Source organism: Cupressus sempervirens, chromosome 3 (genome assembly GCF_028749045.1).
Source record: "Cupressus sempervirens isolate cs-2001-9-10 chromosome 3, ASM2874904v1, whole genome shotgun sequence".
NCBI lineage: Eukaryota > Viridiplantae > Streptophyta > Pinopsida > Cupressales > Cupressaceae > Cupressus > Cupressus sempervirens.
Window position 1 is genome coordinate 1,041,508,135 of NC_143120.1, and position 16,175 is coordinate 1,041,524,309.

General features: G+C 34.1%; 1 protein-coding gene across 2 annotated transcripts in view; it reads left to right on the plus strand.

Moving 5' to 3' along the window:
* Nucleotides 1-7,590, plus strand: part of LOC149570286 (polyadenylate-binding protein-interacting protein 11-like) — a 32,810-nt gene extending 25,220 nt beyond the window's left edge. Inside the window, exons 9-10 of one of the 2 annotated variants that reach the window (XM_089822919.1) lie at nucleotides 6,591-6,652; nucleotides 6,762-7,590. In XM_089822919.1, the coding sequence (XP_089679045.1) occupies nucleotides 6,591-6,652; nucleotides 6,762-6,819 (120 nt within the window). In that variant the 3' untranslated portion in view covers nucleotides 6,820-7,590. Of the gene's footprint in view, nucleotides 1-4,245; nucleotides 4,808-6,590; nucleotides 6,653-6,761 lie in introns of those variants that run through there. The other variant, XM_089822920.1, reaches the window with a different exon arrangement.
* Nucleotides 7,591-16,175: the final 8,585 nt, after the last annotated feature.

The window sequence follows — 16,175 nt, forward strand, 5'->3', positions numbered from 1 at the left end:
CAACTAGTAACCTTAATTAAAAAATAATATTTACAATTAAAAATATTATTTGAACTAAAAATAATTAAATTGATATAAATAATTCTTTTATAAAATTTGTGGCTTTGGCTCTAATCAAATTTTATTTTCAAGGTAGTAAATAGCTCCCTTCAATCTGCCTTTGGTCACTTAGGCCTGTCAGGTGGTGGGCACATATGCATGCCTTCCTTGAACCAAGCAGCGCAGGAAAAAGTGACGGGGTTGCTTTGTTTATGGATGGATGCTTATTGCTACCTCTTGCATGAACCCCAAGCTATTTTGGGGAGGAAATGACAACTGTTGAGCTCTGGGTTTTAACAGATTTAAGGCATAATATTGCAGAAACTGTTAAATGTTATTATTTGTATGCTGTTATTATCTAGAACATTACCTTATGTGCTACTGTAGCATGATATAGAGGGTGAACAAAATCTGTAGACTCTATAACATCACAAGGAGAACCATAGTGAGAAAGGACACGATGCTATATTATCAGAAAGCCTTGCATACAGTATCCCCAAATATGCGTGGACTAGTGCTGTTATAAAATGTTTGGTAAGAGTAATGCTTGAATACTATCTTAGAGACAAGCTATTGAGATTATACAGCGCACAGCTCCTGTTTGAGTTAAAATGAACCACTTGACAAAATTAGACGTCATTTATAGAGTTAAATAAACACGAGTTGTAACAGTGAGATAAACACTAGCTAGATTAGTGTTTGTGTAACCAATACAATTTTTATAATGAAATTGAAAGGTGAACTTCTATAATAGTCTTGGAGATGACGGAATTTCTGCAAAAAGGATGCTGTGATAGAGGAGTAACACCAAATTCTGCAAACGTTTAGGTACAACAATGATTGTGATAATGTAGTTTTTTGAGTCAATTTCATTGATCCATGTTTCATGAGTAGTTTTTTTGACAAATATCCTTCTTAATCTTCTTCGAATTCTCCATCAACTGCTCTCTCAAGATTTCACAAACATCTATTTGCGCATTCTCCTTCAACATCCTAAGGCACTGTATAATGGTAGTAGAAATAGAATTTATCCTGCTGCTCTTGTAAACTTTGTAGCCAAGTACCATGGATGCAAATTTTACATCTTCCTGCTTAATATCTTCTACTGTTATAGTTGTTCAATCCCATTTCAATTTTGTCAACTGTGTAACCAAATCTTTCTTAGTAATCCTTAGAGCAGATACATCACCTCATGCATTGAAGCTTGTGACTGCTTCTAAAACCTTCTTAGTAATCTTGCCTGGTTTGTCTCTAAGCCAGAAAAATTGATCATGAATTCTGCTCAATACGATTCATATCCATTCAGGTTTATTGAAAATGTGAAAATCAACATACTATGCTAGTTTTATCTCTCCTACTTTCCTGTACTCATCTTTCAAAGTTCCTTTTACACATGATGACTCATATTGCCTGTGAATATCTGCATCTCCTGATTTCTAGTTTATAGTGATTGTATGCCCTTCTATCCTCAACATGTAAAACTTTACGTGTAACAATACAAAATGCTCGATTAGGATCATCTTTGGTGGATTTGTATGGATGTTTCTTAAATTCACATCGATTTCTCCCTTAATATCAATTACCATTGATGTAGCCATCTCTATCAGTCAATTCACGAAGATATGAAGTGATAAATACCTTTTTCAACAGTAACTAGGTTTTCTGGATAATCTCCTTTTCATACTTCGATTCTTGCTCAAATGGCTTCCAAGCTTATTTTTCAGGTAACAAGGTGCCAAAAGATAGTCAAATATGCCCTTTTATCCTTCCAATTGACTCAAAAGCAAGTTTGCAATAAATGCTGTTCGTACCCTAATTTGTAAAGTTGCGTTCACCAGTAATATGAAATTTGCCTGCGATCCTCAAGACTACCATCCTATCCAATGATATTGATAACATAGATTCCCGTATTAATTCTTCTCCTTTGTAAGGATTGCTCATATTGATTATGCAAGTACAAGGGTGCATTTAGAATTTTCTGTAAAAATTTCCCTAGGCTTTAGACTTAATCAATTAGATGGTGCAATCTGACCTGTAGCATTAATTTGTTCTTTTCTTCCGATGCCTTATTCCATTTCCTTCCTAACTCTATCAGTATCAATTGTTTTTTCTTTTCAACCAATCCATTCCTTCTTATTACAGCATTGTTATATCCACAATTTCTAGATTCATGTCCAGAATTATTGCATTTTTAACATATTTTAATTCCCATACCTCTGATTAGCTAGATGTTCTTCAATCTGCATTCCTTCGCTTTGTGACCAAAATTGTTGCATTTGAAACAAGTGGTATTTTCATGACTAATAGGTTTGTTCTTCATTCTGCATTCTTTTGCTTTATGACCATAATTCCAATTCATAAAGAAATAACTAGAAAAAGGTGGTGCTGTGGTGGTATTGTTTCTGCATTGATTTGCCCTGTGACCAACTTTGTTGCAAGTAAAACATCTTCCTGTGAATCACTGTCCAGTACACTGCATTCTAATTGTCTCTTTATGTTGCTCATTCTGATTAACATTCTCCTCTGCAGATTTGGAACATCCTCCCTTTTCATAACCTAATCTATGTGTATCTCCAACTGGTCTTTGTCTTTCCATTTGCTCATGAAGCTTTATTGAATTGGTTTTGAATCTTTCTTTGAATTCATTAGCTGCAATGAGATCACTTCTTAAAATCTCAATTCACTCTTTCTACTTCTTGCTCACTATGCTTGGTTTAATCCAAATCAAGTCACATTTGACTGATCTGAAATTTTATGACATTCATCAGATTTCTCCAGTAATGATCTTTCAGCATTTTCTTCATTGTTTTTCCTGTCTTCAATTTCCTTGGATAGCCTTAGAACCATGATCTCCATCTCATGCTTCAAACTGTCTCTTTCCTTCACAAGTTGCCCATACTGATCATATTTTTTATTCGATGAATCATTGGTGCTTCCTTTCACTTGTATTTGATCAATTAAGTCCCTTTCTCTTGGATCTGGATTTGTTCAGCTGATCTTTGAGAGTCTGAATAAAGCATTAACTTCCTTAAGCTTTTCTTTCGACTCCATGTTCTCTGCATTTGACTTATCAGCATCCTCAAGAGCACTCAGGAGTTGTTTTTGAACACTACTGCCTAGTTCACCCATTAGAACCTTCTTCAAATGGTCATGCTTTCTCCGAGGCTCAAGGCTCTGATACTAATTGTTATGTTCTGCACTTTTTATGTACTTTAAACTGATTGCATAACCATAAAACAATAGCAATAAGAAATGAACTGCCAAACCACAAAGTAAACATCTAAGAATTCATGACACCATGATTTTGGCTTGGAAACTCAGTTAAGGGAACAACAAGGGTGGGGACGGAATCCACAAATATTACTCTGCAAAAGTAATTAACCCTGTTGAAGGTTTTAGGACAAAAGGTGTGAATGCATAAGCATTGAGGCTTACAGCCTAGAGCACACTGCTCAAATACAAAATGAGTGGGCTACAACTCAATTGATTAAAAAAATAGGGCTATAACCCTAGATGGACAATCCAAAATCTGAAATAGAAGCACTTTATGCTTGAACAATTCCCTGTAATTGCAATCTGATCAACCGGACCATAGAAATCTGCCTTTTGCATAAGCAACATATTACAAACACATCAGCAAGTTCGCTCATCACATTGCTTATTATTAAAAAACTTGATCTTATATACTTGATCATAAGCCCAAAATATCACCCAGCTGGCTCCAACAGGTAGAGAGTAAAATTTAAATCACATAATGGCTAATTCTCCAGGCTAACCTTTCCTAGAGATGTATATGATCATATACCGTGGGCTTTACCAAACACAACCATCAAACCAACCGGATCATTGATCTGATAGGATTGCTGATCAATCCAATAAAATTATAAACCTACATAGAGTATCAAAATCCCATTATACTGTATCACAAAAACCTATGGTCATTGGGTAACAGTCTCCATAGCCTGTAGAATCATATCATATAGGCAATACTTAATTCTTAAACATGTGCCCATACTGATCCAAAAACTGTACATGTAACTCTCTTGTTCTTCCATACTTAGCTGTTTTCTCAAGTGTACAATTGGTAACTCAAAATCTTGTTAGGTAGCCAAGAGAATGATGTGTAGTTGCCATCAATGATGACATACAATGTGTCTCAACAGTGTCTCTTGCTAACAATATCTACATGTCTGTATGATGTGACAGAATTAATGAAGATTTTTTAATGACGTCCATGAGATCATCAGTCTAAGGGACAATGAATCACAGCACCATCAGTCTAAGGGACAACATCACAGCCTTATACAAACTCCAAACTTATACAGTGATTGGCCATTAAGCCAATTTTTAACTGTACTTGTTTTAAGTAGGTTCTAGGGTATCAAGTGATGAATGTTAAGCATTATAATATGAAATATCTTTTGAGGGGTATTTCTTACTCATCAGATTTGCTGGAATGACTATAACAAGGTTTGATTAGTGTATAGAGGGCATTCTAAAGCATTGCAAGCACTCTTGTAATGATCTATTTTGTTGAATGTGGGGTATTGTTTATCTCTACATGTTTGTAAGGTGTGAAAGTGGTTGGTCATTGAGCCAATCTCGGACTGTAATTATTTCAAGCAGGTTCCAGGGAATCAAGTGATGAATGCCTGGCTCTGTAATGTGAGATAGCTCACGAGGGATATTTTTGTCACTTGTCAATTTTGCTTGCATGACTATAACAAGGTTTGATTAGTATATAATGGGCATTTTAAAGTATTGCAAACTCTTTTCTAATTGTCTTCTTTTGTTGCATGTGGGGATTGCTAATCTCTAGGAATAAGTATGCATGTTTATTTGCATATTTGTTTATCTTTTGTGGTCGGGTATATACAACCTTGATCTCTTTCTGATTTGCAAACACGTTACCATCCCTTTTACAAATTCTGTATGGTCTTATTTTGGGATTGTGTATATACAATCGTTTGCATTGGTCTTATCTCGTTGCAGGCAAAAGTGTGATATTTTGATAGAACATAATTTAATCAGTAAAATTCTTTAAGTTGATGGTTCAGAGTCTACAGTAATAGTTTAACATAGGATATTGGCCTGAAATGCATTTGAGCTCATTCATTAAAACAAGTTCCCATGTTTTGGCTTTGCCCTAATGAATATTCATTACATAAGTTTTGGGATTTAATTTTTAAAGCTAAATTTGAAGTATGTCCAAGCTTTAATAGGCACCACAGATCACTGTGACTTTTTTCTGATACTTAGTTTTTTTTGTTTGGTGACCTACCCATCTGTGTGCTCAATGACCCTACCAATCTGTGTGCTCAACTAGTTTATTGCCTATCAAGTTTTATTTTTCATTCTCCTTTCAGCTGGATGAACCATGTTTCAACCTTTAATGTCAAACCATCTCTAGAATTACTGCTGTGTGATTGACATCCTCAGGTTGACATCCTCAAGCTTCATTTGTGAAATTGGTTGGTAAAGGCTGCTTTGTGTTTTGTTTCAACTAAGTGCTTTGATGGCCATGTAGATTTAGTGAAGAGGTTAAGTCAAGGTTGTTTTTACAACAGACATTCTTTTTAACTGTAGAAATTTTTTATTGGGTGGTAATATATCCTAGTAATTGACATGGAACTTGGGCTAGAGATGGACTGATTTACTAAGAAGATTTGAATGTGTTAAAAAAGGGTCAGCTTCCTAAAAAGACTCAGCTTCTTACTGGGAAAAGACTCAGCTTCTTAAAAAGAGTCCTATTCAAGCCATTTTTTGGTTGACTCCCTTGTTCGAGTTTACCTGGAGTTGGAGAGTTTAGCCGAAGTTGGAGGTATGCCATCAGAACCTGGAAAGGCAGTCCATTCCAAGTCATTTTGTTTCACTTTCCACTTAGTCTTTATGGTTTGCTTAGAGAGAGTCTAATTACTATAGTTCTACTATAGTTGTCCTCATTAAAAGACAATGTTTATCAATGCCAATCTATGCTAATTTTTCTCTTTGATTTCAAGATTTTCATACTTAGAATGAAGTATTTTCTCTAGTGGACAGTGGACTAGCCACAATGTGGAGCCACATGACCCCCATGCCATGGCCTTTTCAACCAAATTAGACTTCTGTCATCAAGAAAAATTAACTATTTCAAAAGAAACATTATAGGTAAATGTTAGTCCAATTTGAAAAGCATTTAGTTTGCTGCTATTAATGATTAAATGAGGCATGCTTGTCGTATGAGGTAAATTTTCTGTTCTGAAACATGCACATCCATCAATAGGATGTTTATCATGCCCGTGCTCAAAATCAGAGATGTTAAGAAATAGATTGGAGGTTGTTTCTAATATCCAACAAATAGCTTGAATACATGTCAAGATATTGCTTTAGGAAGATATTAAATGTGTGATTTGATTCAACTCTTGGCTACCTAAGTCATGGATGTTGTGTTTTCCTATAGAATGCCTTTGTATATTAGTTGGCATGTTTGTCATAAACCAAGTTAAATGTTTTTATTATCTGCGGGGAAGACATCACTTAAATCCATTAAATCATACTCTCTGCTGATGCAGGCAGAGAGTGCCATACTTGCATTGAATTGTAGCGGTGCAATTTTGGGATCTCTGCCAATAAGGTACAGTTTTTGATTGAGTATAGAAAATTAATGTTACAGTTAAGCGATGATATTATGTACATTTACATATTGTTTATTCTGATGAAATAATATTTTCCTTCGGATGTAGGGTGAGTCCATCGAAGACACCAGTGAGACCTCGCATGCCTCGTTCTAGTATGCACTGAAGTGGCTATTTGAAACTGGGCTGTAATGCTTGCTTGCTGAATTCATTCACTCATCGATCTAAATTCGGGTTCACCAAAGGATGGTTTCCTTAGCTATATTGCATTTTGATAGACATCTATCTATTAGAGTAAAACTTGGTTGTATGAGGAACAATTAAGGTCTATTAAGATAGAAATTTGCAATGAGGTTCAAGCATTGGCTGCTTCTGAATTACTAGACTGGGTGAGGATCATATTTATAAGCCTCTGGAGTTCTACTGGACATTACTATTTTCTGCTGCTTACAAGCATTCCAACACTTTTCAAGATGATACCTTTGAGGTGTTTCAAGAGCGTGTATTTATTTAGTCAGGAATGTGCAATTGATGTTCCTTATTATATCCTGTTTGAGGGCAAAATTAGCAGCATTTTTTGTAGCTGGGCATAATATGGAGATTGGCCACTGCAACCAATAATGAGATCAGCATCATAGTTTCCAGAAAGCGAAGAAATAGCTTTGCAAAGCAATAAGGGAATTTTGTCCTAGAAGCTTCAAGGCTGTTCTGTTTATCCAATCATTATTGAAAAATCACTTCATGAAATGTAGGATTGCTTGACATTTTTTCATGTTTTTAGTGTCCACTCACTGCTTCCATCATTTTTAAAGCTTTATCAGTGTGGACATGTCAGATAAATATTTGACTGGTGCTTAGCATGGCGTGAAGCTTCATAGATGTGTGTCATAATTTTTTTATGATTTATTCATAAGAAACTTTTGCACTGTCTGCTTAATTTTTATGTGCCTGTGGAATTACATTTTCTTGGTCACATTTTAAAAGAACACATTGTAGGTATAAACATTAGAATTTCTCATTCGATTTCTCCCATTGATTTGGCCCCACGGTCGCTTTCTTTTCACCCCCTTGCAAAATCCAAGATAACATTATCTTCATTTTGGCACCTGCTATTGGGCCATCTACATTAAGGGGCCATAGTTTATGATATCTTTGTTCTTTCTAGAGAAGTTTTGCCTTTTTCGTAGAGATTTATGTGCAGTTGCATCGTTAACTGCTAACATAAAAAAGGTATAACCAAATTGAAATTGTTTAGGAGTTTTTCTGTTTGGTGGAGTTTTCTTCCGGTGTTGAGATATGATGTTTTGGACCACTTATTGCAGTTTTCTTGCCGGGCGTGTTATGCATCTGCTAATGAGAAACATAGTACTAAATATTGGTCAGTTTCAAGACCTTAACTAATTTCATGCAAAAGAATGCTAAGTTCCACTGCAAAGTATAGCACGTATCCAAATACATGACCCTCAAAAACAATTTAAAGAGAATTCGGTAGCATATGAAAAAATGCAAAAACTGATAATTCTATAAGATTATAAATAGGGGTATGTAACGTGGTGAAAAAGGGCTTCATTTGTAGAATGACATCGTTAGGGATTCTCACCTGCAAAGACGTTCAAGGATGTAACCGAGGCATTTATTGTTTGAAAGACGATCGTTATTCAATTACGTGTTATCTATGGGCCGAAGGTTGGGTTATTGTTTTAGTAACCAGCTAGGATTCTATGTTGGTATTTATACTATTTTAAGTCAATCTAGGTTGGGAATTATGGGAGTTCGTCATTTAGAGTAGTGTAACAGTGGCCAATATTCGTCAATTGGCTAATTTTAGAAATTTTTGGCTAATAATTTAGGTCATAAAAATATTTAAAATTGTCACATTTTTATAATTAGTTTTAAAAATATTTAAGTAATGTAAAATTTGCCAATTAAATAATAGAAATTATTTTATTTTTCAAAAAAGTGCAAGATTCGTCAATATTTTTATATTTTTTTGTGGAGGGAGGTTGCTTAAAGTTTAGTAAGTTCTCAGCAGTTGCCATCAAGTAACATTTTTTGGTGGAGAAAAAAAGATTTGCCTAATTTGAAAAAAACATTTTAATAAATGAAATAAACGAAAACAAGTTCAATATTTCATAAATGTTAGGAGCTGGAATATTTATGTTTAGTTATCACAATTCGTACTTAGAAAGTGTAATAAGATAAACAAAATATTACAAGCGATTTTCCTAAAAATTCCATTGCGTTCCTAAAAGCTCATGATAATGGAGCTTCCCTTCAAAAAGTTTTACGGGTTATGTCAAGCAATGCAACATGGATAGGGATATCATTTGAATCGTTAAAAGCCAGGATAGGGGTATCATTTGAATTGTTAAAAGCCATACATATAGGTAATTTCACAACCGATCGTATAATGTGGTTTCAAATGATCAAATATTATTTATTCATGTGTTTTAAGGAGTATTGTTTAGTCTCATAAAGCTTCTAAATCTTTGTTTTGAAAGATTATGAAAAATAAATGAAATTTAGAGGTAATTCTTCACTTATGATTGGTGACAATTTTTTTCAACATGAAGAAAACAAAAAGCATGATAGATTGTACATTAAATTCTTCAAGGAGAAATCGGAAGAATACATGAAATTTTTTGAATAAAATGTTGAAATTAGCCAATGAGATCATCGAATCTGCAACATTAGTAAGAGGTATATCTACCAAACAAAAATCTAAGAGTAAATATACAAGCATGAATATAGTTTTGACATAGGATTATGAGAAATGTTACAATCAAATGATATATGACATAAGAGGATAAGTATCTTGTATGCTTAAAAACAATTATTAGCGTGAGTAGTTTTTAAGACACCAATTCATAAATAACCTTTTTTATACAATGCCCTTTCTTAAGTGCAACTTGGAGAGGAACAAACCAATGCAAAGATGAGTCTTGACTACTAGGCTTGGCTAGGTACTTATGTACATATAACCTCTTACGAATAAAGAAAATGAAGAAACCTTGTCTAGAAACAAATCTTCCCCCAAAGAGGAAAAAATGTCAAAAAGGAAAAGGGGAAGGAAGGACTTTACACAAGAACATCTCTTGCTAAGCATTGATTGCAATTGAAGGCGAACAATTGATAGGAAACGATCAATGAAGATGTTTATAGCTTGCTATTTAGTATGCATGTATTCAATGTTGAGAATACAATCTGGGATAAAGTCGTAGATGTAGTGCTTGTGGATCTCGATATGCTTGGTATGTTGATGCTAGATTGAGTTGTGTGAGATTTGAATGATAATTTGATTACCATATAGAGGAGTAGTGGGTTGGTCAAGATGAAACTCAAACCTATTCATCAATTATCAAAGCCAATAAATCTTTTTACCTTGATACGTAGCCTTTGTTGGTGATAATGCAATAGTTGTTTTGCTTCTTACATACTTGCAATGTGACTATAAAGGCAAAACATAAAGTTACAAGTAGACTTTACCCATCAACATTGCTAGCCCATTTTGAGTTAGTGGAACCTACAATTTATTAAGTTTGTGCCTTCAATTTGTACTTCAAGATACTTTTTTTCTCTCCAATGACTTTCATGTGGCTCTCGAGGGAGAAAAAACAAGTCTACTTGCAATGGAAATATCGAGATGATTGTGTCAAATACAAAATATTGCCAACCAATTGTTGATATAAGGTAACATTGATTGTAGTAGGCAACTAATAGGCAATACAATGATTCACTGAAAAGATGTGGGGGACAAACATGCAATTAGTCATGCTGAGTCTTCAAAGCAAATCTAATGCATAGTTTAGCAAAAAAACACTAGATCCCTTTCAAGGCCTTGTAAATTTGAAGTCCAAGGATTAGATGTAGAAGACCAAGATTACCCATATAAAAAAGCTTCGTTAATGCTTATTGAATATTTTTGAATCCTCCCCATGTCTTCAAATATAAATTGTAGGATTAGAATGATGTGTGGAACCAAAAATAAGCAAGGTGCTATCCTTCTTTTCTTACCAAGCTTGAGGAATGAAACCTACAAGAAGAGTGTTGTACAAAACTAGGGGATTCTTTGTGTAGATATCTCATGAAGGTTAGCACACAACAAAACACTCTTTCAATATAGATGTCAATTGGACCATCCTTGACATGTGACTAAGGATAATACAAGATGCATATAATCCGTCTCGGTCCTTAAAACAAGGGTCTTGGTGTATATGCTACTTTAGTATGTTAGAAACACTAAATTAAAACAATCAAAAAGCATTTGCATACTAATTTAACATAACTTCATGAGAGACAAAGTGAAGTCCTCAAATGAGAATATGAGCCATGGATAGGCTCTCTCAATGAGGATGATCACTTGATGTAGAGGTGTGTCTAATAGCTAAGATGGCTTGATTATGTATGTATGCTCAAATGCTCAAATGGGCTTCAATGGAGGATTTTTGATAGATTTTGGTGAATGGATTTGATGTAAAAATGGCTTCTCAAAATGGCATTATGGCTTTACTTTTTAGATTGTGTTAAAATGGCTTGGGAGAGGATTCCTTAAATAGGCAAAGGGCTTGAGGGTTCAAGGGCTAGGATGCAAGGATGAGAGAAAGCTTATGGAAGGTTTAGATTGAATGAGAGGAGAGCACATGGATTGTGCTTCCTTACAACCAATCAGGGAATGACACATGTCACAAGGTCATTGGTTAGAGCAAGAGGGGTCAAGGGGTCAACAAAGGAGGCTCAAAGCTCATAAAGACTCTCATAATAACTTGTAAGAGCAATGAATGAGCTTGTAAGAGTCATTTATGGCTTTGTGGGCTTCATAAAGTTTTATGGTTGGAATATTTGTGAGAGAGTTGAGATATTTGACTTGGGTTGGATTAAGAAAGTCTTAAGCTTGACTTAGGAATGTGCAAATGATTAAGGCTTGGATTAGGCTTGGGTTAAGATTAGATTAGGCTTGTTAGAGATGGGCAAGTGGATGACATTTAATGAGGGTGGGTGAAGGAGGAGATATTTGTTGGCTTTGGCTTGGGTTAGCAAGTCTTAACCCATGTTTAGGGAATGTGACAAGGTTAGGGGGGGATTAGGATTAGGGTCAAAGATAAGGATTGACATCTTCTAGAAGAGTCTAGGCTTTGGATGAGGATGAAGACTTTTTAGAAGAGTCTAGAACTTCCTAGGATGAGGATAAATAAGGTTTTTAGGAAATAAATAAAGTTTTATTTATTTCAAGGGTTTGGGTTGAGGAGATATTTATTAAAATATTTTTAATAAACATGAGGATTAATATTTAATCTTAATTAAATATTTTGAGTTGGGATTAGGGGTAGGAAATGATGGGATCAGCCTTTAATCGAAATTAAAGAAGGATTAGAAGATTTTGGAAGAGGTTAGTGGTCTTAAGGAAATTGGCCAAGTTTTGGGCAAAAAATAAATAAATTATTTATTTTGGGATTTTTGATCAATTTATTAATTAAATAATTAATAAATAAGGAAATAATCTTTAAATAAGATTTAAACATTTTTGGGAGGGATTCCTTAATTAAATATTTTTAATTAAGATAAGGAGATTTAATGGCATAAAATAAATAAATAAATAAATAAATAAATAATAAATGATGATGTCATCAGGGACTTTTTTAGAAAATAAAAATACTTTATTTTCTAAAGGATTTTTAGGTGTCTACACTTGGAATAGTCAAAAACCTCAATTTATGAAAATACCTTTTTAACAAATCATGCCTTGTTAATAGAATGATTTATTGCATATTTGGTAAGATACAAATATTTTTAGTTAATTGACACTTTTACTTGTTGGAATGAAGAACACGATGCTAGTTATTGTTTGTGAACTTTGTGCCAATGTGAACAACTTATATAGCTAAATTGAGCAACACAAAAACAAGAAAATAATCAATTTAGGCTTAAGGAATATAAACGAACATAAGATTTAGCATGATAAACCTTTTATTATATTCCTTGTTGCAACCACACGTGGATATTTTGAAGCAATTGCATTTGATATGTGTGCTTACAAAAGTAGCGTAGCATAATATTGCATTCTACACTATGATATAAAAATGGCCAAGGTAAAGAGATTTTATTGATTTAGAGAAAATGGATGTAGGGCTAAGCTTAAGGACATGATCAATGGCAAAGCTCATTTGAGATGTGTCAATCATTGAGATAGTGCCAAGTGACACGTTGAGATAGCATGAGAGGACACGAGGTATTTAAGAGGTAACTTGGGAGGGTCCTTCACATAGATAGGTTTTAGCACCATCTTACTTATGAGGTTCCATAGAAGAGAAGTGGGCAAGTTTAAATTCCTATTTAAGAATTTGAGAAGAATGTGTTCGTACCTCCTAAGTACATGGGAGGTGTCCCTAAGAAGGACATTTAAGATTAAGTGGACAAGATAGTTTTATGGGGACATAGTCCTAGTTAATTATGGATTAAGCATGCACACAACATCAAGAATACTATTATAGGGCTAGTGGTAAATTAGGAAAAAAGTGATAAATGATTCAACAAGGGTAAACTAAATCAATAAAATTCTTGATTATATTTTTGGAAGAAGTGGGTCAAAGACGGGCAAATAGCAAGAAACACTTGTTTACCTTAGGTTAGACTCAAGAGGGAATAAAATAAATGATTTAGGATGATAATGAAAATAAAGTGTATATTAATTAAATTTAATATAGAAGATAGAAACTGAGAAAAGTAAGGCATATTCATCAAATGTAACGACCAATTTTAGGTGCATATATGTATGCTTTCTCATCAAAGATCAATACTTTCCAACCATGGACACTATCCCATTCACTCAAGAGTACTTGAAGCATTTGAAATCTTCTTAGAATTTGTTGGAATCACATAGCTCAAAATATTGTTTCTTGAAATCTATGAATGAATATGGTGATTATCTAAGCCATTACCAACTAGAGGTGTAAGCTACTCAAGAGTGTGATCCTAATATTGTCAAGTCTATGGTGTCGATGAAGATTATCATTTATATAATCCTTGAGAAGAAAAATATACTCACTAGATGAACAAGGTTGAGTGGATAGTGATGAATAAGTGAAGGTTGAAGTATCTATCTATGTGGAATTGTCATCAAACTTAACATTTCAACAATAGTAGACATCTCAAAACAACCTATATTTTTCCACATCATAATAATAACCATTAAAAAACAAAGATCAAATCTTCTCCTTTTTTTTTTTACATGGAACATTAAAAATGAATTTCTAGGCCTTTGTTGATCCAATCGGTCATATTAGCACTGCAAAGGATAATTGGCATAAGTGTGTTGTCATTGATTGGCAACCGGTTGAGGATTATATACCTCTTGAATACCGATATATATCTTGACTGGTATGCAAGGTAGAATATAACAAGGCCTAGACTATCCAGTCAGCACTAGGAGTCATCACAGTGACATGACAAAATAGGTATGGGAAAAATTCAAAGTAAGCTTATACTCCGATAAGAATGAAAGGATGTAGAGAGGGTGAATGAATTGAGACGTAATCCAAGGTAGATTGACAACACTACCAGTCTAGACCCCATAACATAGGTGTCACGGGTCACTCGTGATAGACTCAACAACTTGAATTCAAATTTTGAATTCCCAGGTTTGAGTGGGATATTTCCCTAGGGTTTCGACACCCACAAAAAAAGGGATGACTCCACACATTTTTAAGGAAGTGATGATGAGAAGTGCAAAAAAAGTAGTGGAGAGTGTGAACAAGAACATACACAGGAAGGATGTTTTGATGTAGAACAAAGACCCACACCTAACCAGAGACAATTGAGTATATTGCGAGGGAAAGGAGAGGAGTGAAAGGAAGAGTGATATGAAGGAAATCACTGAATATGCCTATCTAACAAAGGGAGATCATGACATCACGAAGGTATTCATTGGCTATCTACTAAGCATAAAATTCTTATAAGTTTAGATCATATTTGATTGCTCTTTAACCATTGTAATCAAGTTGTTAGCTCCTAATAGAGCATGCTTTAGTTGGAAGCATATGTTAAATCCTTTAACCAAGCGCCTCTCAAAAGAGTACTAAAATCCTTTAACAAGGTAACCTTGGTAGGTTAATTATAAATCTAACAGTTAATTGTAAATCTAACATTCCTAACATGACATGTTCTCAAAAGGAACAAGTTGTATCTCTTAACTGGACAACCATTTATTTGCAATAAAAGGCTACTGGTCATGTTATCCTCACCATGCTTTCCTTCCTCTCATCGAGGGTTTCCACATATAAAAATTTGTGTATACATTGATGAATACTTGTGTGTGTGAGTTCATATGCTTTTATCTTACATCATTATCCTATTTCTAAGTGCAAAGTAGTTTACATTAAGCATAGTTAGATAAATCAAAAGAAAAACCAGTTTAGCAAGCGATAAGGATTCAACCACTTGTCAGTACCTGTTGGGACCAACAACCTCACTACCAATAAATCAGAAGAAGGAAACATGAAGCTTGATCTGGGACCGCGACTTATAAGGAGTCACATTTCATTGCCTTGTGAGAAACACATTAATGAATACAACTGACACTATTGATAGCTTCAACCCAAAATGTTAGAGATATGGATTTAGGAAAGTCAATACATCCTTAAGACATGTAAGGATACTCGTAAGAGAAAGTAAAATATATGTACAAGGAGGTCCAAATTTGAGTTCTATTTTACTTTTTACTTTTTTCTTTTCTGAGGTGGGTAATTTGATTTACTTGCATCTTTAGCCTTATAGGTAGTATTCTTTGAAGAGGAGTGATGCATAATAATTGAAACTTGTCTTCTATGAGCCTTACATGATTGTTCTAAGGGTGAGAGAAGTAGCTTACATGCTTGAGTGGTTAGGGAATCAAAAGATTCATAATGTATTTCACGTTTCATGCCTTAAAAGGCATTAGGAAAACATATCATATAGCTTCAACCATTGGATAAGGAGGGAAGATTAGTTTTGGTTCTTGATGAGATTATTGATGTTAGAGAAAGGGGATTGAGAAGTAAGGTAATTAGGAAGTATCTCATTAGATGCAAATATTTGTCTATTGAGGATACCACTTGGGAGGGTGAATATATTCTTTAGCATCCTAATCCATAGTTGAGTGAGGGGAAGCAAATTTTAGAAGGGAGGATTAAATTGTCCCTTTCTAAGGCATAATTGATTAGATCACTTAACCTATTTCAATCTTGTAGGTTAAAGTCTAGTAGTGAGAGATGAGTTAAATTAATCTTTTTTGTGCTTCCAATAAATTAAATTTGAAGGGTAATGCTATTTAGTTTATTTGATAATGTGAGTTAAAATAACTAAAATGTAAATAAAAATATATTAAAAGGGTCAATTTATTATTTGACCTTGACCAAATATTAAAAGGCGAGAATTTTAAGTCTTTTTGGGGTTATCATAAAAGAGTCTTTTGAAGCTCATTTGGGTATGTTTGGATTATTTTCTTTTTGTAGATTTTATAGAGCCATACAACATGAAATATATCACAAA